Below are 26348 nucleotides of genomic sequence, written 5' to 3' on the forward strand. Positions count from 1 at the left end.
AATCAGAAATTAAGAGCTGCAATGACTATCAAGGCAGTGCATTTTGTCTAAGACTACCAATATTAAGAGCAGAGCTAGAATATACACATTAGGTCGATCTATTTTGGAAACTGAACTACAAAAAGTGAAGGAAAAACCAGGAAATAAGAGCTAAAATGATTATCAAGGAAGTGTATTTTGTCTAAGACTACCAATATTAAGAGCAGTGCTAGAATATACTCATTAGTTTGATCTATTTTGGACACTGAACTAACAAAAGAAAGGAAAAATCAGAAATTAAGAGCTAGAATAACCATCAAGGCAGTGTATTTTGTCTAAAACTACCAATATTAAGAGCAGAGCTAGATTCGAATACATTAGGTCCATCTATTTTGGAAACTGAACTACAAAAAGTGAAGGAAAAACCAGGAAATAAGAGCTAAAATGATTATGAAGGCAGTGTATTTTGTCTAAGACTACCAATATTAAGAGCAGTGCTAGAATATACTCATTAGTTTGATCTATTTTGGATACTGAACTAACAAAAGAAAGGAAAAATCAGAAATTAAGAGCTAGAATAACCATCAAGGCAGTGTATTTTGTCTAAGACTACCAATATTAAGAGCAGAGCTAGAACGAATACATTAGGTCCATCTATTTTGGAAACTGAACTACAAAAAGTGAAGGAAAAACCAGGAAATAAGAGCTAAAATGATTATCAAGGCAGTGTATTTTGTCTAAGACTACCAATATTAAGAGCAGTGCTAGAATATACTCATTAGTTTGATCTATTTTGGATACTGAACTAACAAAAGAAAGGAAAAATCAGAAATTAAGAGCTAGAATAACCATCAAGGCAGTGTATTTTGTCTAAGACTACCAATATTAAGAGCAGTGCTAGAATATACTCATTAGTTTGATCTATTTTGGATACTGAACTAACAAAAGAAAGGAAAAATCAGAAATTAAGAGCTAGAATAACCATCAAGGCAGTGCATTTTGTCTAAGACTACCAATATTAAGAGCAGAGCTAGAATATACACATTAGGTCGATCTATTTTGGAAACTGAACTACAAAAAGTGAAGGAAAAACCAGGAAATAAGAGCTAAAATGATTATCAAGGCAGTGTATTTTGTCTAAGACTACCAATATTAAGAGCAGTGCTAGAATATACTCATTAGTTTGATCTATTTTGGATACTGAACTACAAAAAGTGAAGGAAAAACCAGGAAATAAGAGCTAAAATGATTATCAAGGCAGTGTATTTTGTCTAAGACTACCAATATTAAGAGCAGAGCTAGAATATACACATTAGGTCGATCTATTTTGGAAACTGAACTACAAAAAGTGAAGGAAAAACCAGGAAATAAGAGCTAAAATGATTATCAAGGCAGTGTATTTTGTCTAAGACTACCAATATTAAGAGCAGTGCTAGAATATACTCATTAGTTTGATCTATTTTGGATACTGAACTAACAAAAGAAAGGAAAAATCAGAAATTAAGAGCTAGAATAACCATCAAGGCAGTGTATTTTGTCTAAGACTACCAATATTAAGAGCAGAGCTAGAACGAATACATTAGGTCCATCTATTTTGGAAACTGAACTAACAAAAGAAAGGAAAAATCAGAAATTAAGAGCTACAATGACTATCAAGGCAGTGCATTTTGTCTAAGACTACCAATATTAAGAGCAGAGCTAGAATATACACATTAGGTCGATCTATTTTGGAAACTGAACTACAAAAAGTGAAGGAAAAACCAGGAAATAAGAGCTAAAATGATTATCAAGGCAGTGTATTTTGTCTAAGACTACCAATATTAAGAGCAGTGCTAGAATATACTCATTAGTTTGATCTATTTTGGACACTGAACTAACAAAAGAAAGGAAAAATCAGAAATTAAGAGCTAGAATAACCATCAAGGCAGTGTATTTTGTCTAAGACTACCAATATTAAGAGCAGAGCTAGAACGAATACATTAGGTCCATCTATTTTGGAAACTGAACTACAAAAAGTGAAGGAAAAACCAGGAAATAAGAGCTAAAATGATTATCAAGGCAGTGTATTTTGTCTAAGACTACCAATATTAAGAGCAGTGCTAGAATATACTCATTAGTTTGATCTATTTTGGATACTGAACTAACAAAAGAAAGGAAAAATCAGAAATTAAGAGCTAGAATAACCATCAAGGCAGTGTATTTTGTCTAAGACTACCAATATTAAGAGCAGAGCTAGAACGAATACATTAGGTCCATCTATTTTGGAAACTGAACTACAAAAAGTGAAGGAAAAACCAGGAAATAAGAGCTAAAATGATTATCAAGGCAGTGTATTTTGTCTAAGACTACCAATATTAAGAGCAGTGCTAGAATATACTCATTAGTTTGATCTATTTTGGATACTGAACTACCAAAAGTGAAGGAAAAACCAGGAAATAAGAGCTAGAATGGCCAGCAGATTAGTATGTTCTTAACATCGATATTTATAGCACAGCTATAAATTAAATTTTTAAAAAATCAAACAAAAAGGAAGAATTAGGGATTATCAGTTATTAGAGATAATCAGTTATTAGAGATAATCAGTTATTATCAGGGCAAATTATTATATAATAAAACCAGCAAATTATTATATTTTCGCTTACACCATTCATATCTTTTGTAGAGCTATAATACACGCATAAAGTGACTGGAATTTAGATAAACAATTTAATAAACGAAGGAGAAAGTGAGAAATATTAGTAATAACGACCAGCAAATCAAATACGGAACTCGATAAAAACAAATCGTCAAAGTTGGGCTCTTTTTAATATCATGCTTTTGCGTGCTGCTTTCGACGATCAACCCTTTATACAGTAGTTAATCCATATAGTTCGTAGGGGGATTAGAAATGAAAAGTTAATGAAATGGACTTCCGTTATGAACCAATCCCCTTCTAGATTTGTGTAGAAAAATTTAAACTTCCGGAAGCTGTATATACTTTTTTTTAGTACATTTATTTTTATTATCAATGAATAATCTTGAACAGAAAACCGAAATAAAATACCCAGACTAACAAACCTTCATCATTTGATAGTTATAAGTAAAACGGAAACAACATACTTTTGTGGAAGTCCGTAATACTTGGAAAATAGTCTGGGTTAGTTTAATTGAATTTTCGTCATAATGTTTTTATGATATAGAGTTCACGCAAACGCTCACGCCTCAGGATGTCTGTTTGTGACTTGAAATATGAATTTATGTACATCCGGCCGAATGACCACGTGAATTAATTTAATGAAAACAATTTTTTTGGGTTAAACGGACGTTTCCAATAATATTAATAATGAGATAGCAACTGCCAAGTATTTAACTGGTTCCTATTTATTGTTTCTAATTCAAAACATCCGTTTTTGTGAAGAAGGGATTTTTTACTAGCTATTGGTCTGGTAGGTAGTGCTATTTAGATACCATATTTCGAGGAACTCTAAAGCTGTTAAGATTATTAGTACTTGGCATGTTCATTTATTGCTATTTACTTTAAGCTTAGTCAACATCAGAGAGATCATTTGTAACTCGGTAAACTATCACCCCATGCACGTGCGTTCTCTCGTTACAGCTTGCAATGCCCATCACCGGAGAGAGGGTACACTCTTTTAGAAAGAGAAAATCTACGGGAAGGCTAATCTTGAATCCCGGGATGGCCACGTGGAAGTCGCAATGTTTGGAACCATTAAGCTGTTCGGTTCTCTTGTTAATATAATTAATTGTTTCCCATCTTTGTCTTACCAACTAGTTACCTTGTGTTCTTGCCGCAGAAGATATAAGAAGAAGGTTTTTTTTGATAACCAAGTCTAATAACTTGTCTTTTGCAATAACAAGTGACCTACCAAATCCATCTACCAATTCAATCTCAATGAATCCTAGACCAGGACACTTCCTGTAAACTTCTATATCCTCCCGCTAAATCCTGTAATAAAAACGTCCTAGCCGGACGGTATCCTATCCACAGCTCTTCAATACTTCTACATCTCTGTGATATGCAACTTTTTTTTTTTAAGAAACGTGGTACTTTTTTTGGGACTTTCATTGTATTTCAAATCCTTGTATTCAAATAAAGTATCTCTAAGTCATACAAGACTTAGTATCTCTAAACGCCAAGCTCTCATGATTTCCTAAGTATGTTCAGGCTATCTACACTGTTTACAGCTACATGAATATAAGGATAATGAAATACAGGTGTAGAATTAACCAATTCAACTTTAGATGCTTCCAAAAAGTAATTGGAACAAATTGCGGTATAGATGTGTCTATTTTATCCATCTAAATTATTTTAGATTAAAACTTTATCCTGTACTCTAGCCACGCAGCAACCTATTTTATCTCCCTTTTGTAGATTTAATACAGTTAAATTTCCTCTTTTACTGAATCCAGATTTTATCAATAGACTTTATTCCTGTTATCTTCCCTGATTTCCAAGAGTTGAAGGTCTGATTTCGCAAAGTAGCGGTTGTGTGTAAATTCATGCAGGACTTAAGGGAACGTTTCTTTTCTTCCTGCCAACTTGACTGGATGTCTTTGAGGGTGTGTGTGTTGTTTTTGTAGTGGTGTGCACTGCAGGATTAATAAAAAAAAGCGCATTAAGTTGATATCTGATTTAGGTGCCCGTATAGAAGCAGACAATAAGCTTCTATAAAAAAATCAGCCAATCAGGAACGCCAATTTCTGGATAAAATTTCCAGTTTTTTTTAAAGATTTCCTTGAAAATCGTTTTAAAGTTTGCTTTCCTACAACTTTTACTTGAAACTTTCCCCAGCCAAAAAGTTTATTGGACAGGTAAAGTACCATTACAGTCAAAGGGTTGACCTTAGTACATATTGAATTTTATTAAGGATTAAAATAAGTAACTAGAATTTCAAAATATTTCCAATGAATTTGTTTTCCAAAATAGAAAAGCACCAATATTTAATTTACTTAAAAGCTACTTTGACAGAAAGTGTGGAAAAGCGCAAAGTGTAGACTTAATATTATTCCAGAAAATTGGGTTTACAGAAGGAAACTTTAAAGCTTTGAAGTATCAACAGCTAATAAATTATTTATCCAAACACTGTAGAAGTGAGAGAGTAGAAGCTCTAGGGCTCTATATTAAAGCCTTAGCTGGCCAGAATTGGAAAAGCTCTGCCTAGTAAAGGTTTAAATTTGATTGATCTGTGTTGTAACTGGTGGAACTGGACAGAAAACCTTAAAAGGGTTATAAATAGAGAATAATTTCACCTTCTATCAATTTCTATTGAAGTTTAATTCATTCTGCGTTAGGTTCAAGATTTTAGGAATGAGATTTCCTAAAATATTCTCTTAATTTGGTGTGAACACTCACGGAATATTTGAATCATATTTGTAAATTATATCTATCTATTAACCGGATTTAATACAGAAATCAAACTAGCTTTGCGGGTCTAGTCTATTAGCGCATAACATACTTTACTATAAATTACTCATATTAACCATTAAATAAAATACAAGACCTAGACCGGGTAATCGAATCCACTAACCAACAATACATCTTAGCTTTGCGGGTCTAGCCTATAACCGCCTAACATACTTTACTATAAATTACTCATATTAAACATTAAATAAAAACCAAGACCTAGACCGGGAATCGAATCCACTAACCAACAATGCATCTTAGCATTGCGGGTCTAGCCTATAACCGCCTAACATACTTTACTGTAAATTTCTCATAATTACCATTAAATAAAATCCAAGACCTAGACCAGGGGAATCGAATCCATTAACCAACAATACATCTTAGCTTTGCGGGTCTAGCCTATCTACCGCTCGACTTTTCTAGCGTCTTATTTTTTGGGAGGAAATAAAATTCTCGTCTCAAGTGAATCGAAACAGAGCGGAATACCATTTATCAAATAACCTTTTTTCTTCGGTCTTAGGGGACAACCTTAAGACAATTCTACTGCCTTTACTGAGCACTAAAAGGAAAATAACGTTATAAATCTAGTAGCTGGAAACCGGAATGCCTGTGGGTTAAAGCGGAAACATTTCTGTAAGTTGACATTGTCGTCCGTAATGCAGAAACCTTGGATTTTTTTTACCCCCTACAACAAATTGAATGTTACTTGGAATTCCCAAAGGTATTCTTGCAAAATCAATTGACAGATAGACTTTTATAAAAATAAAATACATCTAACATTACCATGGTTACAAATGCTGCTTTTTCGGATTGTCTTCTTCCGTTTAGAAAAGAACGAGAGAGAGTGAAAGGTTAAAAGGAAGGAACTTTTAGGGATATTTTAATTTACCCCCCAAAATGCCCCCTTGAAAAAAAAAAATCATCCAGAAAAGCTATTCAAATAACAACTTTGATTTTTCAGATTAAGTTTAGAGAAAATTGTTGGAGGCTTATTCGAAAACGTTTCGGAAAAGTGAAAGATCTATTCAGGAAAATGATATTTCCAGTTTCGGAATTTCCAACTGAAACTGCATTTCAGCAAATCATTTAACAGTCTTTTTGTAGTATAAAAATTGCTGAAACGTATACATTATATTGAAAAGATTTGGTCCAGAGCTTTAATCTAGCCAACAATTCTACTTGTTCTTGTTTTAGAATGTTGAAACAAGTTCATGCAATATGAGTGGCTAAAGAATGTCTATGAAAAATCGTTCAACTGGGGGTACCGAAATCATATCTTTGATGCACTGATGAACTTTGAATCTGATTTGGGGATGTAGATCAATGTAGAGAAGAAGTAAGCCCATTGCCCATAACAGCCCTTCTTTATCTAACATTATTTGTTCTTACATTCTTTTTTGGCAATTTAATGAAACATTTGTTGCCCCATGGTTATCGTATTAATAATTTGTGAATTTGACGAATCAGCTGATGGGAACCAATAAGCGCAACTCGTGGAATTTGGGCAGTATTGCTGCATAGTAAAAACTGCATAGTAGTTATGATGTTATTGGGAAGGGTAGACTCATTGATTTAACCAGTTAAACGCGTTTTGACGTGTATACACGTCAAACCAAATCTCTGTACGTGTATACACGTTGTGAAAAATATAAAATTGCCATTAACTACAAAAAACTCTGGAAATTTTAATAAAATACAATAAGAATAATATTTGGTGGGGATGTTTCCTTTATCTTACCAATAGAACTCCCAAGTATTTTATACGGAGAGGGTTGGTGGGAGTCAGCCAAATGATAAGTGGTTGGTACATGTTTGGTCTCCGCATTAGAGATTGGGAATTAGGCACACGAATAGTAGCTCTCAAACCTTGTTGCAATGCCGTTTTTACCTTAGATAGAGGTTCAGATCTCAGTACGAGCATGATTTCATTTTGCACAGAATTCAAAGTTCTTTTTCTTCCTTGTAAAAGCCTCTTGCGTCGTCCCTAGTTAACTAGATCAATGCGTAGTGAAGCGGTGCCAGATTTTGAAAGAGCACAGAATGCTCCTGGTAATCTCAAACCCCTGAAAAAGTGCTTGCCGTGACTATTATGACACTGTAAACTTTTGGTTACCCTGCGTTCGACAAGTATGTACACGTCATTGTCTGATTTTAATACCGTACTCTGTAGGGGTTTTTTAAAAACTAAATTCCACGCTTGACTGGTTAAGCGGAAGTAATAGAGCCACCGGGATGCCAGGGTATCCAGGAACGAAAATATCCAATAATGCAGCCATGAAAAGCGTACTTTTATCAAAGACTGAGCTGCCAAGAAAAGAAATCTCTAATTAAGGTAGCAATATTTACTGAGCAGTTCTTGAAGGAGTCCGCAAAAACTGGAACAAGTTAAATCTTGCCTGGACTGTCTAAAACACCAATAGGATATACAACTTACTATCCTGAGAAGTTTTTCAAGAGTCCAAGAGTTAGGATTCCTCAGAACTCTCGCAAGAAAAAAAGAACTCTTAAGCTGGTGGACATAGAACATAATAACATCTGCAGATTCTTAAGATGATGTCTCTGGAATCGGAAGAGACTACTTCTTCAGCGGATATCCCAGCCAAATAACTGGAACAACACTCGAACATTTATTCCTCTAGATTACCCGCATTAGCGAGTCCACACATTTTGCGCACAGCACACCCCGCATTCAGACAACTTATTCTTTCCATAAACTTAGACACTAAATGGATCCGCAATGATTCTTTTAGGTTGCTGTTGATTTTTGCTTTTCATCCATTCCCTACACGTTCGAATCCCCTAGAAGCCAATCAAAACCAGTTCAATTGAATCGTTCCAGAGAAAACCTATTCTCTGAAAATAATAATTTAAATATTCTCCTGTTTAAGCGTTTATTTGAAAATATTATTTAAATTTTATTATAATTAGTAATTTACGATTTAAAATACAGTTTTCTTTGACTTTTGATTTTAATGTATCAAATGATAGATTCTACACAAATTCATTTAAATAAAATTAATTGATCTGTACAATACGATGGTGGAAATGTTGACCATGGTTTACCACATGGGGAGAAGAAAATTCAATTTGATAATAATGAATTTTCCCACTCGAAACCATATATTCATGATTTGCTAAATTATTTTTCCTCAATTATTTAATGTTTGTTTACAATTTTCTGTCTATCTGCTCTCATTTCAATAAATGTATTTATTTATTTTACGACAATGAATAATTGAATAAATTTTTATATCTCTGTGTGTCCCAGAGCCAAGCTGAACTCGATTTAGGTTTCGATTTGATTTAGATATGTATTTCTCTTTTTATTTACTTTTGGCATGCTAAAAGGGTTTTATTCCCCAAAAACACTGGTATACTTTGCTTCTTACCACCGGTAGTTATAGCACAGCTGGAATATACGAATTAGGTCGCTCTAATTTGGCAATAGAACTGCAAGAACGAGGGAGAAAGTGAGAAATATCAGCTAGAATGACTAGCAAACTGATATACTTTGGCACTTAACACCGATAGTTATAGCAGAGCTGGATTATACGAATTAGGTCGCTCTAATTTGGCAATAGAACTGCAAGAACGAGGGAGAAAGTGAGAAATATCAGCTAGAATGACTAGCAAACTGATATACTTTGGCACTTACCACCGGTAGTTATAGCAGAGCTGGATTATACGAATTAGGTCGCTCTAATTTGGCAATAGAACTGCAAGAACGAGGGAGAAAGTGAGAAATATCAGCTAGAATGACTAGCAAACTGATATACTTTGGCACTTACCACCGGTAGTTGTAGCAGAGCTGGAATATACGAATTAGGTCGCTCTAATTTGGCAATAGAACTGCAAGAACGAGGGAGAAAGTGTGAAATATCAGCTAGAATGACTAGCAAACTGATATACTTTGGCACTTACCACCGGTAGTTATAGCAGAGCTGGAATATACGAATTAGGTCGCTCTAATTTGGCAATAGAACTGCAAGAACGAGGGAAAAAGTGTGAAATATCAGCTAGAATGACTAGCAAACTGATATACTTTGGCACTTACCACCGGTAGTTATAGCAGAGCTGGAATATACGAATTAGGTCGCTCTAATTTGGCAATAGAACTGCAAGAACGAGGGAAAAAGTGTGAAATATCAGCTAGAATGACTAGCAAACTGATATACTTTGGCACTTACCACCGGTAGTTATAGCAGAGCTGGAATATACGAATTAGGTCGCTCTAATTTGGCAATAGAACTGCAAGAACGAGGGAAAAAGTGTGAAATATCAGCTAGAATGACTAGCAAACTGATATACTTTGGCACTTACCACCGATAGTTATAGCAGAGCTGGAATATACGAATTAGGTCGCTCTAATTTGGCAATAGAACTGCAAGAACGAGGGAGAAAGTGAGAAATATCAGCTAGAATGACTAGCAAACTGATATACTTTGGCACTTACCACCGGTAGTTATAGCAGAGCTGGAATATACGAATTAGGTCGCTCTAATTTGGCAATAGAACTGCAAGAACGAGGGAGAAAGTTAGAAATATCAGCTAGAATGACTAGCAAACTGATATACTTTGGCACTTACCACCGGTAGTTATAGCAGAGCTGGATTATACGAATTAGGTCGCTCTAATTTGGCAATAGAACTGCAAGAACGAGGGAGAAAGTGAGAAATATCAGCTAGAATGACTAGCAAACTGATATACTTTGGCACTTACCACCGGTAGTTATAGCAGAGCTGGAATATACGAATTAGGTCGCTCTAATTTGGCAATAGAACTGCAAGAACGAGGGAAAAAGTGTGAAATATCAGCTAGAATGACTAGCAAACTGATATACTTTGGCACTTACCACCGATAGTTATAGCAGAGCTGGATTATACGAATTAGGTCGCTCTAATTTGGCAATAGAACTGCAAGAACGAGGGAGAAAGTGAGAAATATCAGCTAGAATGACTAGCAAACTGATATACTTTGGCACTTACCACCGGTAGTTATAGCAGAGCTGGAATATACGAATTAGGTCGCTCTAATTTGGCAATAGAACTGCAAGAACGAGGGAGAAAGTGTGAAATATCAGCTAGAATGACTAGCAAACTGATATACTTTGGCACTTACCACCGATGGTTGTAGCAGAGCTGGATTATACGAATTAGGTCGCTCTAATTTGGCAATAGAACTGCAAGAATGAGGGAGAAAGTGAGAAATATCAGCTAGAATGACTAGCAAACTGATATACTTTGGCACTTACCACCGATAGTTATAGCAGAGCTGGATTATACGAATTAGGTTGCTCTAATTTGGCAATAGAATTACAAGAACGAAGGGAAAAGTAAGAAATATTAGTAAGAATGACCAGCAAATTTGCGTACCTCGACTCTTACCACTGATATTTGATGTTTTTCGGTTAATAGCACCATTCAGTATAAATGAAAGGCCGTTAATGAATTCCATTGTTATTTTTTTGAATGGAAAGAATAAAAATTCAGTATGCCATTCATTAAAAGATGTGTTTATTTGAATGTAATTTATGTACAATTATAAAAGCTGTTGAATGTAAAGCTTCCAATTAAAAGAAAAACCCGGTTTTTATACTCTTTTAAGAGTGTGGGTAGAACCGGAATTGGTTGTGAAGTTAGGGGAAATTCATTATTATAAAGAGATTGGCACCACTGTTGTCTAAGGGAAGAGTGAAAGAGTGTTTGAGGGAAAAAAAAGTGAAAGAGATGCAGCGGTTCGGGAGGAGAAGGTGGGGAAAAAAAATTGCATGAAGACTTGGAGGAACAGGTGGTGTTAGCAGTTAGTAGAACTGGCTTGCCAGGGATGAGGAATTCCCTTTCTTTATTTCACTATTCCTCCTTGGTAGCTTTCATCCCACAGGAACAAGGTCAAATGGGTGGTACCAAGGTGCTTAGCACTACCAGCTACTCCCTCTATTGGTTCCCATTATTTCTCGCAACAGAAAAAATTTCTTCCTGTTAAAAACTACCAGCTTACTTCCTGTAGCCAAACAGCGTTAAAGCTACCAATTATTTCCTTTTTTTTTAAATTTATTTTTTAAAAATAATTTTCACCTCAAACCTTAATTTTCAATAACTAATTTAAAAAGCTAGTAAGCTTTTTGAACTTGAGTAGTATCTTCCCTAAGATGGACGTACATCATGGTGTAACATATGATCACTTATGATGAAGTGGGTGCTGGCAGGTAAAGTCAAACCGACTATTGCGATGAAAAGCCTTAGAAAAAAACCCTAAAAACTTACTGAAAATATTGTCAAGGCAGTAAAGCTAGTATTTTTCTTAGAATAGAATAAATATTTATTATAATAAATATATACATAAAATAAATATAGAAGTATAAATGTATGATACATTCCAACCTTCTTAACTAAGTGAAGTAAGAGAAAAGTTAGGTGAGGAGGATTGGAATGCAGGGAAAAAAGGAGAGGAAAAACCTGCTGCTAGTGTAGAGAGTTAGTGTAGGATATGCTTTAGTCTTCTGTGTCTGTATGTTGTAGAAGGATCTGTAGGAGGCAGAGTGGATTGGGATGGCAGTCTAGGATGGTTTGTTGAGCAGACGATATTGGATATAGGAGTGTACAGGGGGATAATGGACGCAGTGCTCGTGGAGTGAGTCAATTCTAGTGCGTCGTGGAGAGTCTGTTGCGAGTCTGAGAAATTTGTTTTGCGTTATTTGAATTTTCTTGATGTTGCTACTACAAGTCAGAGTATTTTTCTTAATAAGTTGGGAAATAAGTAGTTTTCCGAGTAATTTTTGTCCTAATCCGATGTTAAGAGCTTTACAATTGTTACAAACAAAGAAGATTTATTACTATTTTGGTAATTGTGGGATAGATGCGTTTAATTGCCAAAAAAAAATGGGAAATCTCCTGCCACATATTTAAATGTTCAATATCTTATATTTAAAGGTTCAAACTTATTCCTTAATTTATCAAATAATGCACTTTACGCAGCTTGTACTGGTGTCTTCAAAGATGCCACCTCTACTTTTCCAGTAGATATTCATACAAGTAATGTTTGGCAGACTTTTTGGCACCACGCAAATCTATCGGAAGAGAGTTCCATAACTTACTTGCTTTTAAGTTAAAAGAATTTTGAAAGAAGTTACAAGTTCTAGGGTGTTCTAAAGCGTACTTTGCCATAAAAAAGAAGACGTAGCGATTCCAAACTTATCTAGCAATGTTGTTGGGTCGCCGTTACAAGTTCTTTTCAATTTCATAGCTGTCTTATTCCTGTCTCCAGTGCAGCCATGAAGACGAAATGCAAAGTTAAAAGTGTAGCAGTTAATCAGAGAATTAACAAAGTGAGTAGAAACTTGGTGTGGAGAAAGGTCCAATCAAGTAAACTTAAAAATAAACAAATGCGGAAACAAATCACTTATTAAGTCAAGTACACTCGGAAGCGATACCCTTACTGGCTGTTCACTTCCCTTTACGAAATCAATAACTCAATATCTGCGTCCCAAAGAAGTTAAAGCAAAAAGAAAACAAAAAACAAAGACCCAGGAAAAAAAATCATAACCATCACCTTCAAACACGACTTTGTCGCTCGCGAAAAACTGTACATCACCAATACTATTTCCATTATCCATCAATTTCGAAACAACTTGGTAGGGAAGGAAAAACAAAATCCAAAAGTCTAATATTTTATGAGTTTTTCCCAAAGTAGCAGCTTGAAGTGTTACGAACACTTTCCACATAACCTCAGGGGTTTGTGGTTAGTAAAAGTTATGTAACTCAGTTGTGGGAACCACTCTACAAACTTTTACCAAGTTTTACTAGTTGCAAATACTGGATATTGATTACCATGTAATAAAAGCAGGAATATAGGGATTCATTTTTTTGTTTTAACACTAAAACTAAAATTTTACATTTTTTTCTTTGAAATAGAAATGTTAATTAATGTATTCTTTATGTTCCCGAAGGAATTTCGTGTGATGAGAAATTCTATAAATAAAAAATATCATAAGATTTGACGATGATTTGGAAATTGTAAAAAAACTCTTGTTAATTTCATGTTCTTGCGCAATGAGCCAAAACAATATTTAATTACACTAGACCAGATAGAATTTCAATAAAGCAAAGTAATTGCTATTTCCAACTTTATTACACCATAAACTTTTATGGAACATAAATTTATTTTTATTGTTCTACGTAAATGTAATTAATAGAGCTTTATGGAATTAAGTTGTATTTGCCAGCGAAAAGGTCGCATCAGTTGTCTGCTTTCTAAATATGATTCTTTAATATTAAAAAAAATTGAGTTAAGTTTAGATTAGGTGTTTAGAGGTTTTTGTAGGGGTTGGTATGTTAGCCAAAGCTAACGGGACCCAGAGGATCTGATGGGGGTCCCCCTAATGGGGGCATCCCTGCCCTGCCATGTCTGTGTATATAGATATGCAAGTCTGGACAGGAACTTCCAGATAAAGGGTCGAGTTTTGGTTCTCTAAAGGGCCGAAACACTCAGCCCTTCGCGCTGGCGTTTCTTCTTCTTCTTGCTGCCAGAAGAACCAGATTGTAGAAAGGCTGCATGCGATGCTTGAGTTTACTCAAGTCTTTCAAGAACTTTCAAGGGGGGTCTTCGGTCGTCCAAAGAGCTCACCGCTTTGTTGGAGTAAGACTGTAAATTTATTCTTAATAATTAACATTTTTTTCTGGACTGAGGATTCAACCATCGGTTATATGAGCAACCACGCTTTGCTCGCCCTTAGTATTCCGACATTTTGCTACCCCGTAAAACAGGAGGTACCAAGAGGACCCTCTCAGGACAGGCAAGCTGCTTGTCCTGAATCAAGAAAGGTCAAACTCATGCCCGACTTCATGACACCTGATTGCCGCAAGTACCATCTACATGTCTGAGAAAGATAACTAATCTAGGAATGGATTATGATTCTTCTCTTACAATCCGCAGCAGCGCCAATGTATTGATTGTCTTCCAGCTCTGTCAGAAAGACCCCAGGCCTCAACTGTCAGGGATATCATGCTTCGGATTAGTGCATCCCGGTTTCCTTGCACAACACGGATTCCCGTTTTTTTCTTAGAACCGTCGGAGAGCCTCAGATATATATTTAAAGTAATTCTTTAATTATTATTGACCATTTTTTTCAACTTAAAGAGATCATATTGCCCGAAATTATTTTGTAAACATTCTCAGCCATAATCTCATTTTTTAAAAAAATAATTGTGTCGTATTCTAAATGAAAGAATGTTAAAAATTTTGGGAAGCCTCTCTATTTCTCACAAATGCCTACTTCATTTTATAATCTCACAAATCGCACAAAAACATTTCAAATTATATAAAACAAATAAAAAAAATATCAATTCCACTAGTATCCACCTGTAAACTAATAAAATATGATAGTGCGATAGATTTAACAATAATGTGTAGACATTTAAGACTAACTCTGTTCAAAAGCACCAGCGTAACTGCCATAGAACCATCTGTTGCACGATTGATCTTTGTTCCAAGCACCCTGCCATTGTTTATCTAGAAAGTGAACAATAGTTAATGAACAATATTAATGATTATTAATATGAGAATATTGTATAGAATTAAATTTAAATTTCAATGATATATTTAAATAGACAAAAAAATCTTGTGCCCAATCTCATTTATTTTAATAATTAAATTCGATAGAATCTTTAACTTGATTGATAAAATTCGATGTTATGACAAAGCACAAAAGCGCGATGCAAGTTGTAGGCATGCCTGAGGGAAATAGAAGGAAAAACAAGAAGGGATAAGTTCAGGAATGTGGAATATGAAGAGGGATTTTCACAAGTAAAGCCCTCAGTAGAAATCTTAACAACTAGCTGATATGTTGAATTGGCCTAGAGCTAAAAATGGAATGGAGTGGAATACAAGCGAGGGAAGCTGTATGGGAGACCTGGGTGTTTAGAGCTTTAGGAAGAGAACAGGATCTTCATCGGGGATTCCAAGACAGAAAATGGCTCAGGATGGAAACAGTTGGGAAAAAGCACTGCAGGTGGAGACAGGGAATTGTTCTTAACGATTCCCAAACAAAAAAGTCGAAAACTTGAAAAATCTTTTGATTATTTCTTTTTAAAAATAATATTATTATTTAATATAATATCTAACAAATTCTGGTTAAGAAAGTAGAAGTGAATTTCCTCTCTTTTAAAGAGGAAGTAAGAACTTTCACCGGATAAGGAAAAAAAGGGAATTCAATAAAGGACTGTGGTTAATTCCATCACCATACAAAAAAACAGCGTTTTAAAAGAATAACCTAAAAACAAATCGATTTTGCGAGGTTAAATAATAGTATTAATTGATAATATGAGACATGAAAATGGGCTATTATTATTTATAAATAAAGAAAAATAAAACTTTTACAAAGACTTCAATGTGGCAGGTTTCAAGGGAGACATCTATCTGCTTTTGATACAGTGACAGCATCATCTCATCAATCTAAATCAAAAATTTTAAGAGGATCGTGTAAAAAAAAAAACAGGATACAATTTTTTTATTCACTGAAAACAATGAACGGAAGTAACAAAAGAATTGATGACGTCATTAATTCCTTTTTAATTTGCAAAAGATGGTGAATAGAAATTTAAAAAAAACTGATGAGTATGATCGCCCAGCCCAATTTATTTCTTAATGATTTGTAAAGCTGTTCAAAAAATTTTGGGATTTATTAATTCTCTCTAAAACTTTTAACAGTAAAGTTTAAACTATTTATGGTGCACACTTTGGGTACTGCTTTGGCAATAATTGATTTTGGGCTATGCCAGTAATCTATCTCCTTACTGTGCGAGCAAGTTAGTGGTTTAACAAGTAATAGCAACGAGTGGTGGAAACATCTTAAGGGAAGTCAAGAGCCATTGTGTTGTACGATCTTATAGAGTTCTAGATCTTTCCAATCCTGGATAACCCTGGATATGTGATTTGTTCTTTTACAGTTGCTGGATTTCCCTAAACCAGGGGGTCGGCAACCTATTTCAAGTAGAGAGCCATTTCTCCTTAAATAATTTTAGTAAATCTTACCAAGAGCTGCAAGGATGATAGTGTAAACAAGTCTAAATATCATTTGTATTCACAAATTATTATTTATGATATTCAATAACATTTAACCCTCAAACCACAAGATGAATTTTCGTGACACAAACACTAAGATAGGGTCGGATCCGACCCGATACTATATTTTCTTGCTTACAATGAAAAACTCAAATATAATTCAAAATAACACATTTATTTATATATAAAATGTATAAATTTTTTAATAAATTGTTTAATTTTATGGCACAATTTTCTTAGAATAGACTAAGACATGAAGAAGTGGACTTGAAAAAGGAACTTTGTCTCAATAAAAATAAAACAGTTTATAAAATGCTTGAATGAAAATTACAGTAAAATAGTTGTGTGGTAACAAAATTATTTGATTGTTCGCCATTATCAGTGGGAACAAGTAGGACATATAACAATTTTATGTTCTCCACATAACATGCGTTTACACATTGAGGCATAAAGCATTCCCTTTCTCGTGAGGAGTCACAAAAATCACACCTCCTCCTTTCTTATAGTGCCTCCCTCTTAGGATCCTCTGAGGTTGTACCTTTTTCCAAATCTTCTTCTTTTCCCAACATCTTTCCAATCGTAAGGAGTAATTCCTTTGGAAAACGCTCGTTTTTCAGTCTTTTTTCTACAAGAAGATGCGTCAAGGCAAACGCAACGGTTCTTGAGAAACGTCGAACGTGCATTTCCAGTGTAACTTTCTTCATTTTTATTCCACTTGTACAGGCGAAACGTATAACGTTTATACCAAGGTCGGGTCGGATCCGACCTAGAATCTGACTTACTGAAACAAATACAAACCTAGAGCGCGGAGTGTCACTTACCGAATCGGCGGAAACAGTGTGGTCTCTTCCTAAGGACTCACAGAAAGGGTATACCGAGTATAATCGCTAAAAGTTAATTGTGAGGGGAACAATGGAAATATGTTTTCGCCTCGGGTCGGATCCGACCCGCTTCTTGTGGTTTGAGGGTTAAATGTTTTATATATTAATTTTTACAAGTTACATAGTAAATAACAACATAAATAATGACTAAACGAATGAAAGGGCGGCAGTCTTACAATATATAATCATGTACTTTAGTTTAATATTGTATAATTCCATTCAATTTCGATCCTATAACATTTTAAATTATTTTTGAAAAAATATCTTTAATAAACGGAATTTTCATTCGTTTCAATAAAATTGAAATATACAATATATTTTGGGCAGGCTGAAGAGCCACACAATTTGGATAAAAGAGCCGCGGGTTGCCGACCCCTGCCCTAAACACTTCTGCTTCCAGCAAGTAACCTGTGTCTCCTATGTGTCTCCAGACGCTAGTTTCTGTGGTGGACAACTGCTTCCCCATTATGATTGTTCTTTAATAGCAGCTAGAATTCCCTAAACATTTCTGCTTCCAGCCAGTAACCTATGTCTCCTATTTCCTCACTGACTATTTCTGAGGTGGATAACTGCTCCCCCATTTCCTTTACAATGTCTTGTCCTAAAGATTTAGACTGGTTCACATCTAGTAAAAAAAAAAAAAAACAACCCATAGACCTGGTTTTCTGATTATCTGCCTCCAGGTCTTTAGTGGCTGCTTCTAACTCCTGGATCGTCGAATTCAAAAACTCTTCCTAGCTAAAATTGCCAGTCCAACTGCTAAGACTAACACTTGCATTTATTATTGTACACATTGCTTTTCAGGTTGGTAGACAGTATTTCCTGGTTGCTATCTTCGGGAGAATATGGTCTGGTCACCTGATTGAGGGCGAACGGATGGAGATTATTTAATGAGTTCCTGATGAGTTTGGTTTTAAGCTTGAATTTCCATCATGTAGTTTAGTAGAAGACAGAGGAGCGCTGTCAAACAATGTAAACTCATAAATAAGATGGATCTTTTGTAATATTTAAATTCTTTGACATCATTAATCAATCCGCAGTAAAAATTAATTATTAAAATAAAAAAGAAAAGTAATTTTCCCGAATTGAATGTTGATGAAAGATTCTTTTATTAAATTTAATTTAAATCTATGCGATAACAGCAGGTTTAGGTGTTTATGAATGATAAAAAATGTTGCAATCAATCATGCAAGTTGGGAACAAAGTGTTTTTGATTGAACTGGAAAAACTCAGAACTTAGAAGTAAAGTGACACAGATAAATTAAGATTGAAAAGGAGGTAGTAGATTGTTGATAAATTGAATGCTAAAAAGAATGAGCAAACAATCTGAAATATGAACACATTTAATTGAAAAAAAAAAAAAAAATATATTCTATATTAATATACGTATGTAGGTTTGAAGAAGAGAGGGGATTGAAGAAGTGGGAGGGCGTGCAGCAGGGGAGAGATAGCCCCCTCTTGGAAAAATACACCAACCATTATTCTAACCAATTCTCTATTTAAATGCAAATAAGGGAGAAAACTAAATTCAAAATTTTGCCACTCATTATTGTGGCGAAAAATAAAGTAAATAACATTGAGGTCCTGTTATACGAGACCTCAATTAACGTAGAGGTGGCGTAGATGTAGCATTTTTTGAGGTGGGAATAAATAAAATCCTGTATTCTTATCCCAGTATCCCACAAAATCCTATATTTTCTGCTAATGGTGTCATTATTGTTAGAAATAAGTTCAAGGGAATCCCTCTATGAAATGAATAATACAACATAGGTTAGACTGTCACCAAACCTTTTTTTTTTTTGATCATGGACCCCCCCCTATATAATTTTTCAAAATCTCCAACAGACCCCCCCATAAAAGTAATTTTCAGTTAATTAATAATAAAACTATATCTATTAGGTTACTGTGTTTATACAATTTATTTTATGATTTTTAAACATTTATTAAAGTAATTTTATATTGTGTAACAAATAGTTTTCTTCGTATCTTTACAGGATCAACAAAAGGTCCTCCTCTCCTCTTTGCGTAGATTGCAATTAGGTGGAGGATTTCAAACATATAATAATGGATATGTCCACGTTATGCAGTAGAAAGGAAACGAATGTTTGACGACTTATACAGATGCACCATTTCGCTACGAAGACATAATATTCTCCACCAACATCTATTGTGCTTAAATCTGTAGCAGAGCTAGCAATGAAATATGAATGTATTTAAAAGTTATAGCCGAATTAGAATGAATGGAAGAAAATGATTAGAGAAGGATTACGTGATTTTAATTTCGGTTAAGCTATAAGGATGGCAGGAATATAGAGTACTGATCCATCCATTAGTTGTAAGTTTGTATGTAAATAGTAGTATATAGTGGAGGGATGAATGTGTGAAGCGAATGTATTTATAAGTAAGAATGGAGAGTGAGTGATATTCTAGTGATAAGCACCTAGACGATGCTGGCTGTATGGCGAAAGCCAATGCCAAAAAAAAGGCAAAAAAACAATAGTTTTATGAAATGTATCTTAAATGTTGAAATTTAAATTATTTAATATATTTTTATATTTGATATATGATATTTAATAAATAATAAGTAATTATAAATAAGTAAAGTAACTAGAGTATTGCTTCTTAATTAATGAGATGGGTGTGCCTGGGTGTTTCTTTGCAAGGTTCGTTATATTGGGTTCAAAATTGTTTTCCCTTCGACCCCCTACTTTTGTTAAATAGACCCCTGGAAGTCTATATAGACCACTTTGGCGTCCCCTGGGTTAGAGGTACATTACTGTGGAGTTAAAGGAGCTATCCAACAAAAAAAAAGGCCATTATTGTATCTTTTACGATAACTTCCACTTCTTCATAGCATCCTGTTAGCGCTAGCCAGAGCAGCAATGGAATTAAAAAAATTAGGTTGCCAGTTGAGCTCCTATTTTTGGAACAGGCAAATGTTTTTTTTTTTGTTTTTTACAGCCAACCGCGGTTTAAGTTGTAAGCAGGAAAACAGGATATGACTCCCAGGATCTTGGGCTCTGGGTTAGTTTTATGCTGAGATTAAGTCTTACCCCCCCATCGCCAGTTGCCCAGTAAAGTTTAAGCCCCTATTTATCAAAATAAGGTCAAGATAAAGCTGCCTTTTGTTTGTTTTCCGGTGACAGTTCTGCGATAATGAAAAAGACTTATTAAAGATGTATTCTCTCTCTTTCTCTCTTCGATAAAACTTAGCTTCCGGTTAAATATGATTTGAAAGAATTTCAATTTCCGCTATCAAATGTGAAAAGTAAAACTATTTTTTGCGCTTCAATTGGTTTTATTCAAATTAAATAAATGTATAACAATCTGCGCATATTTACAGCGCACATGAATTCAATTGGCTTAAGAATATTTCACAATTATAAGCGTTCCAGTAAAATAATTATTTGGATTTGCAGCAAAATAGTGTTTTAATTAAATAACTTTCACGATAAAAGTTTCAATTCTATAGTTAATTTAAGCATTTAAATAAAGCTTTTGTCTGCAATATCTATGATGAGATTTTAATCTGGTTAAATGCTTCTTTACTTCTGCACTGTTTTAGATTATATTTACTCGTACTTCGGTCTTAACTGTGTATTTTCTGCAAAGCTATGCCTAGTTTGCTCGTCTACTTTTAATCAACAATTCACACCATTGTTCGCATTATTTCCATGTTACTCATACATCGAAGTTTTAGCTAATATTGATTGTCTTCAGAACATTAGCTTTCAAGCCAAGTTTTGTGAAGGTTTTGGAAAATCTCGTTGGCTAGAGAATTGGACTAGATTGGACCGAGAACTGAAAAGAGTTGTAGAATACACTCTTTCAAGATGAATCTCGTTTCAAACCAGTGATACACCAGGATGGGCGTCTTCAGGTCTGAGAAGCGCCACGCGCCGTGCAAAATTTCTGTAAGAGTGACAATTTGCGGGCGCTTCAATGAGGATGAGCTTTCTCGGAAGGCAAGAACGAAGCCATCACGTTTTTCTTTATATTGGTGATCGTTATTTTCCAGCAATATGTGAGTATTTTCTATTCAAAAACACAATAATCACAGCCACCATGTAGCCAGCCGCCTTCAAGTAACTTATATTCCTCACTCACTTTAGGGACGCCTAAGCACGCTTCTTCCCTGGATTTAAATCCGTTAGAACACCTTTGCGATGAACTTGGAAGGCGTTTACTACGGCTAATTAATCCCCTAGGGAAGCTAACTGAGCTAAGAAAGTGCTGTAGAGGGAACGGGAGGAATTTTTTCAAGAAAAACTTGTGAGAAATTTAATAAGGGCTATGCCAAGGAGGGCGCAAGGGCAATTACTCAAGCAACAGGTGGTAATTAATGTTTTTTAATTTTAAAAAATATGGGAAGAAAGCCTTTTTCTTTTAATTCAAATTTTGGTAAATATTATTTGTTTTTATTTAAATTTTTTGTTTTTCCACTGTTTCTTTACACTCTTCCATTATCTTAAAATTACGAATACTTTACATCAGGGGCATCTGGGGCAGAGGTAATTTTTTGAGGCTCACTTTGATCTGAAATAAAATTAAAAATGTAAAAAAAAAAAATTGTAATGTAGAAAATATCTCTTAGGGGACATCAAGACAATAGCGTACGTCCGCATAATCCTCTCCCTCCTTAACCCTTTAGCTCTAATTGAAGACGAGTATACACCAGTGGTCCAGTACCCTTACCTGGAGACCTGTGAGCGTGTATAAGCACGCTGACACAGTTCCGGCGACGTTTGGGAAGCGATATATCAGCCACTCTAAATGGAATCCCGGAATGATTCAGTTTTAAGGGATAAAAAAAAGTAGTAGGGATTCCCCCAAAATATATTCTTATGTTCTCAGTCTTTGAATCCATCCAGATATAGCAAAACTTGGTACGAGAGAAATCGCTGGCCAAGTTTCGGGTAGAAAAAGGATAATTTTCGTTTTGTAATTACAATTACCTTTATAAACCTTCATTTGTTTAGAAGAAGATTATACAATAAAATGTTACAAACTTGTTCTTTATACAGAAATTAACAATATATTAGGGGGACCGAAAAGTAATCAAAATCTATTTTTTCTGGCGAAAAACATTTATTTATTAAAGAAATCTTAAATGTTAATCAACAAAATAATTTCCTTCATTTTCTAACACTTTTTGCCAGCGAAAAGGCAATCGTTCGATTCCCTTTTTAAAAAAGTCCTTCGATTTTTCATTGAAGAACTTTTCCAAGTGCGTTTTCACTTTCCCAACATTGGTAAATTTTTTACCTCTTAATGTATGCTCTAACGATCTGAAAAGGTGATAATCCGACGGCGCGAGATCTGGTGAATAGGGTGGATGGGGTAAAAGTTCTAACCCAAGCTCCCTTCTTTTTTCCTGTGTTCTTTTTTGTTGCGTGAGGCCTCGCGTTATCGTGTTGAAGGATCCTTTTTTCTTATTGACCATAACAGATCGTTTTCTTATGAGCTCTTGTTTCATTCGCTCGAGTTGTTCACAATACACTGTCGCTGTAACGATCTGGCCAGGTTCCAGCAATTCATAGTGTATGATTCCAGAAAAATCCCACCACACACACACACACACACACACACACACACACACACACAAGGACCTTCTTTATCGTTAGTTACGGTCGAGGTGTCGGAACAGGTGCTTCTCCGGGAGAAAGCCATTGTCTTTTTTCGTGCAGGGTTGTTGTGTAGCACCCACTTCTCATCACCAGTTACAATTCGTCGCAAAAATGGATCAGCTTCATAACGAGACAAAAGAGACGCGCTGATGGTACGCCGTTGATCGAGCGCCGTTAAAAATTTACCAATGTTGGAAAAGTGAAAACGCACTAGGAAAAGTTCTTCAATGAAAAATCGAAAGACTTTTTTGAAAAGGGAATCGAACGATTGCCTTCTCGCTGGCAAAAAGTGTCAGAAAATGAAGGAAATTATTTTGTTGATTAGCACTTAAGATTTCTTTAATAAGTAAATGTTTTTCGCCAGAAAAAAATTTACTTATTACTTTTCGGTCCCCCTAATATTATTTTTTGTTTTCTTTGATTGTTTATTAATGTTAATAAAATTAATATTTTTATTATTTACACAAAATCAAACTTAGCTGGGGTTTTATTCAGTTATAATTCAAGTAATTTGTGTCTTACAAAAACATTTAAGTACAAAAACGAACAGTATATAAAACAGAAACTAAAAAAAAAACAAATAATAAGACTTTTAATGTTAATTTGATCTAAGAAATTCGTTTGTCCACACTTCACAAGACATATTCGTCATTCGCTTCCACTCCGTTCTGTCTCTAGCTACCCCTAGGCCAGGTCGCTCCACCGCAAATCTTCTCTCTTTTTTTTCATTTTGCTGATCCCAGTCCCCGTAGTTGGACGTCCTCTTTCTCTTTTCCACAACCTAGGAGTCCGACTCTATCAGCATCTTCGCCCAACTTACCTCTCCTCTTAACATAATTATATACAGGGTGTTCAGCATAAGACTACGGTAACTGCGGGAGGCGATTCTGGGCATCATTTGCAACAAAAAATTCCATATAAACTATGGCTCGATTCGGCTCCGTTTTGTAGATATTTTTAATTTTATGTTTTTTCAAGATGTTACTACTTCTTAGCAAAAAGTTGTCTATATTTCTCAAACTATTATAGCTGCAGCAATTTCAATTAGCTCATTAGAAAGAAGGTTAAATTTACTTTTAAATAAGCTAATTTATAATTCAAAATAATAATATTAAGTATTTCAAATTGTGGCCCAAACATAAGAAATAGCAAGTTTCTAATTTTTTCCAAAAACTTTGACTTCATTTTTCTCAAAAACATTTTATATAAAAAAACCGTGCACTATTCAGGAAAAACATCTACATACGATCACCTTTCGAAAGGTATACAATGCATTTGGGTTATTTTAAAAATTGATGCAGAAATCTGTGATTAATTGCAAAAAAGTAGGCCCCAAAACAGCGTCGGCATTATGAAAGGAATCCACCTACCATAAGAATATAACTGGTCAGAAACATCAAATCCAGTACGATTTTTTGCAAACGTGTAATTTAATAATTAATTTATTTAAGAACTATATTCAAAAATACATAATTTACATTATAAATGATAAAATCAAATAAAAAGAAGAAATTGGTGTATGATGTTAAATGAGCGTTAGGTACCAATTCCAAAAGAAAGGATTTTCGTTTAACGAGTTTAGGACTGTGTGCTACTCTTTAGTTAATTCACATATATGCTAAATAATTTAAATAAAACACAGATTTTTTAAACTACTCAACAAACTTTTGGAACTATGCGGTTGTGGGGAGCTATAAGTAATCGATTTGATGTTTCTGATCAGTTATATTCTTATGGTAGGTGAATTCCTTTCATAATGCTGACGCTGTTTTGAGGCCTACTTTTTTTGCAATTAATCACAGATTTCTGCATCAATTTTTAACATAACCCCAATTATTGTATACCGTTCGAAAGGTGATCGTATGTAGATGTTTTTCCTGAATAGTGCACGGTTTTTTTATATAAAATGTTTTTGAGAAAAATGAAGTCAAAGTTTTTGGAAAAAATTAGAAACTTGCTATTTCTTATGTTTGGGCCACAATTTGAAATACTTAATATTATTATTTTGAATTATAAATTAGCTTATTTAAAAGGAAATTTAACCTTCTTTCTAATGAGCTAATTGAAATTGCTGCAGCTATAATAGTTTGAGAAATATAGACAACTGTTTGCTAAAAAGTAGTAGTACCTTGAAAAAACATAAAATTAAAAATATCTACAAAACGGAGCCGAATCGAGCCATAGTTTATATGGAATTTTTTGTTGCAAATGATGCCCAGAATCGCCTCCCGAAGTTACCGTAGTCTTATGCTGAACACCCTGTATAGTGTTTTAATTATCTTATCCATATTCTAGAATCCTCACTTCAGAATATAAATTTAACAAGATTTGTAAATGTGATATGGCCAGCGTGAATCTTGCCTGTAGCACCAATTGGGCCCGTGTTTTAATTGAGTTTGACACCCCTACTTTACATTAATATATATTGTTTTCATATATCTCGTATTTATATATCTTTTTATTATATATTGTTTTTATGTTATATTGTAAAGTAAGAAAAGCTAGTGGGAAAAAATACGAATGCATTTTCCGAGTCCACTTCCTTTTTTTATGTGGAACAGTTGTAATATCAGCGGTTTCCTTTGAACTTCGTAACATCCTGTTTGTGTAAGTGATCAAAATTTCTTTATTAAAAAGTAAAAATAAAATAAAATTGATTCCGGAAGTGTATAAAGTCGGCGAAACATCATTCTATCTTTTCAAAACTACGTGTAATGCTATAAATATAAGCCTATTAAGAAAATTAAAAGGTTTTTCTATTTTATGTATTATAATTAAAATAATGAAATGAAAATTCAAAAGATCCAACCAAGTTAATTGAATAATTGAGGTATTCAAACAAAGGGCTTATTTTTTTTATTTTTTTTGAAAGGATTGTGAAGCATGCACTCCCTAAGAATGAATGTAATAACTTTGAAAGGAAAACCTCCAGTTTGGTCTATTTCCGCTGCCCTTCACCTAAAACTGTAAAATGTAATAAAGTTGAAAGAGGGATGCTGTAAACATAAGTGCAAAGGGTCCATTATTAACAAATAGAAGATAACAGTTTAAACTAGCTTATGGAAAGGAAACAATATTTAATGAATAACTAGTATGGGATTGGATGAAGGGATTTGCTCTTTGTTAGGAAATATGCTTACTTTGTCTACAATAATTATTGTACAATAAATGACTTAAAAAGACAATAAGACTAAGGTACCATTTTGTGTTCTACGCATCACAGAGGCCCCCCCTTAAGGGGTCAACGTGTGCTGTATGGAGTCACTATATTCCAGACATCAATTTAGCGGATCAAGGTTATCCCATTTTTGGCCTCCAAGGCTTTTTCCATCATCAAATAAAGAGTAGCTGAAGAAACTGAATTGGAGTTATCCCGATCTTAACACAATTTATTACTCT

The 26348-nt window shown here is 34.4% G+C and overlaps 1 protein-coding gene across 6 annotated transcripts in view; it reads right to left on the reverse strand.

Annotated features, from left to right (window-relative positions):
* The window catches only part of LOC141461362 (neuronal calcium sensor 1-like), a 340287-nt gene that overhangs the window by 141296 nt on the left and 172643 nt on the right, over window positions 1-26348 (reverse strand). For 3 of the 6 annotated variants that reach the window (XM_074142350.1, XM_074142356.1, XM_074142351.1), the window contains one exon: window positions 14807-14890. The exons of 2 other annotated variants lie outside the window; for them this stretch is intronic. In XM_074142350.1, coding sequence (XP_073998451.1) covers window positions 14807-14836 — 30 coding nt within the window. In that variant the 5' untranslated portion in view covers window positions 14837-14890. Of the gene's footprint in view, window positions 1-14806; window positions 14891-26348 lie in introns of those variants that run through there. One more of the 6 variants, XM_074142361.1, reaches the window with a different exon arrangement.

The sequence above is a fragment of the Rhodnius prolixus genome, unplaced genomic scaffold, assembly GCF_049639745.1.
Source record: "Rhodnius prolixus isolate KJV_2025 unplaced genomic scaffold, Rpr scaffold_6, whole genome shotgun sequence".
Taxonomy (NCBI): Eukaryota; Metazoa; Arthropoda; class Insecta; order Hemiptera; family Reduviidae; genus Rhodnius; species Rhodnius prolixus.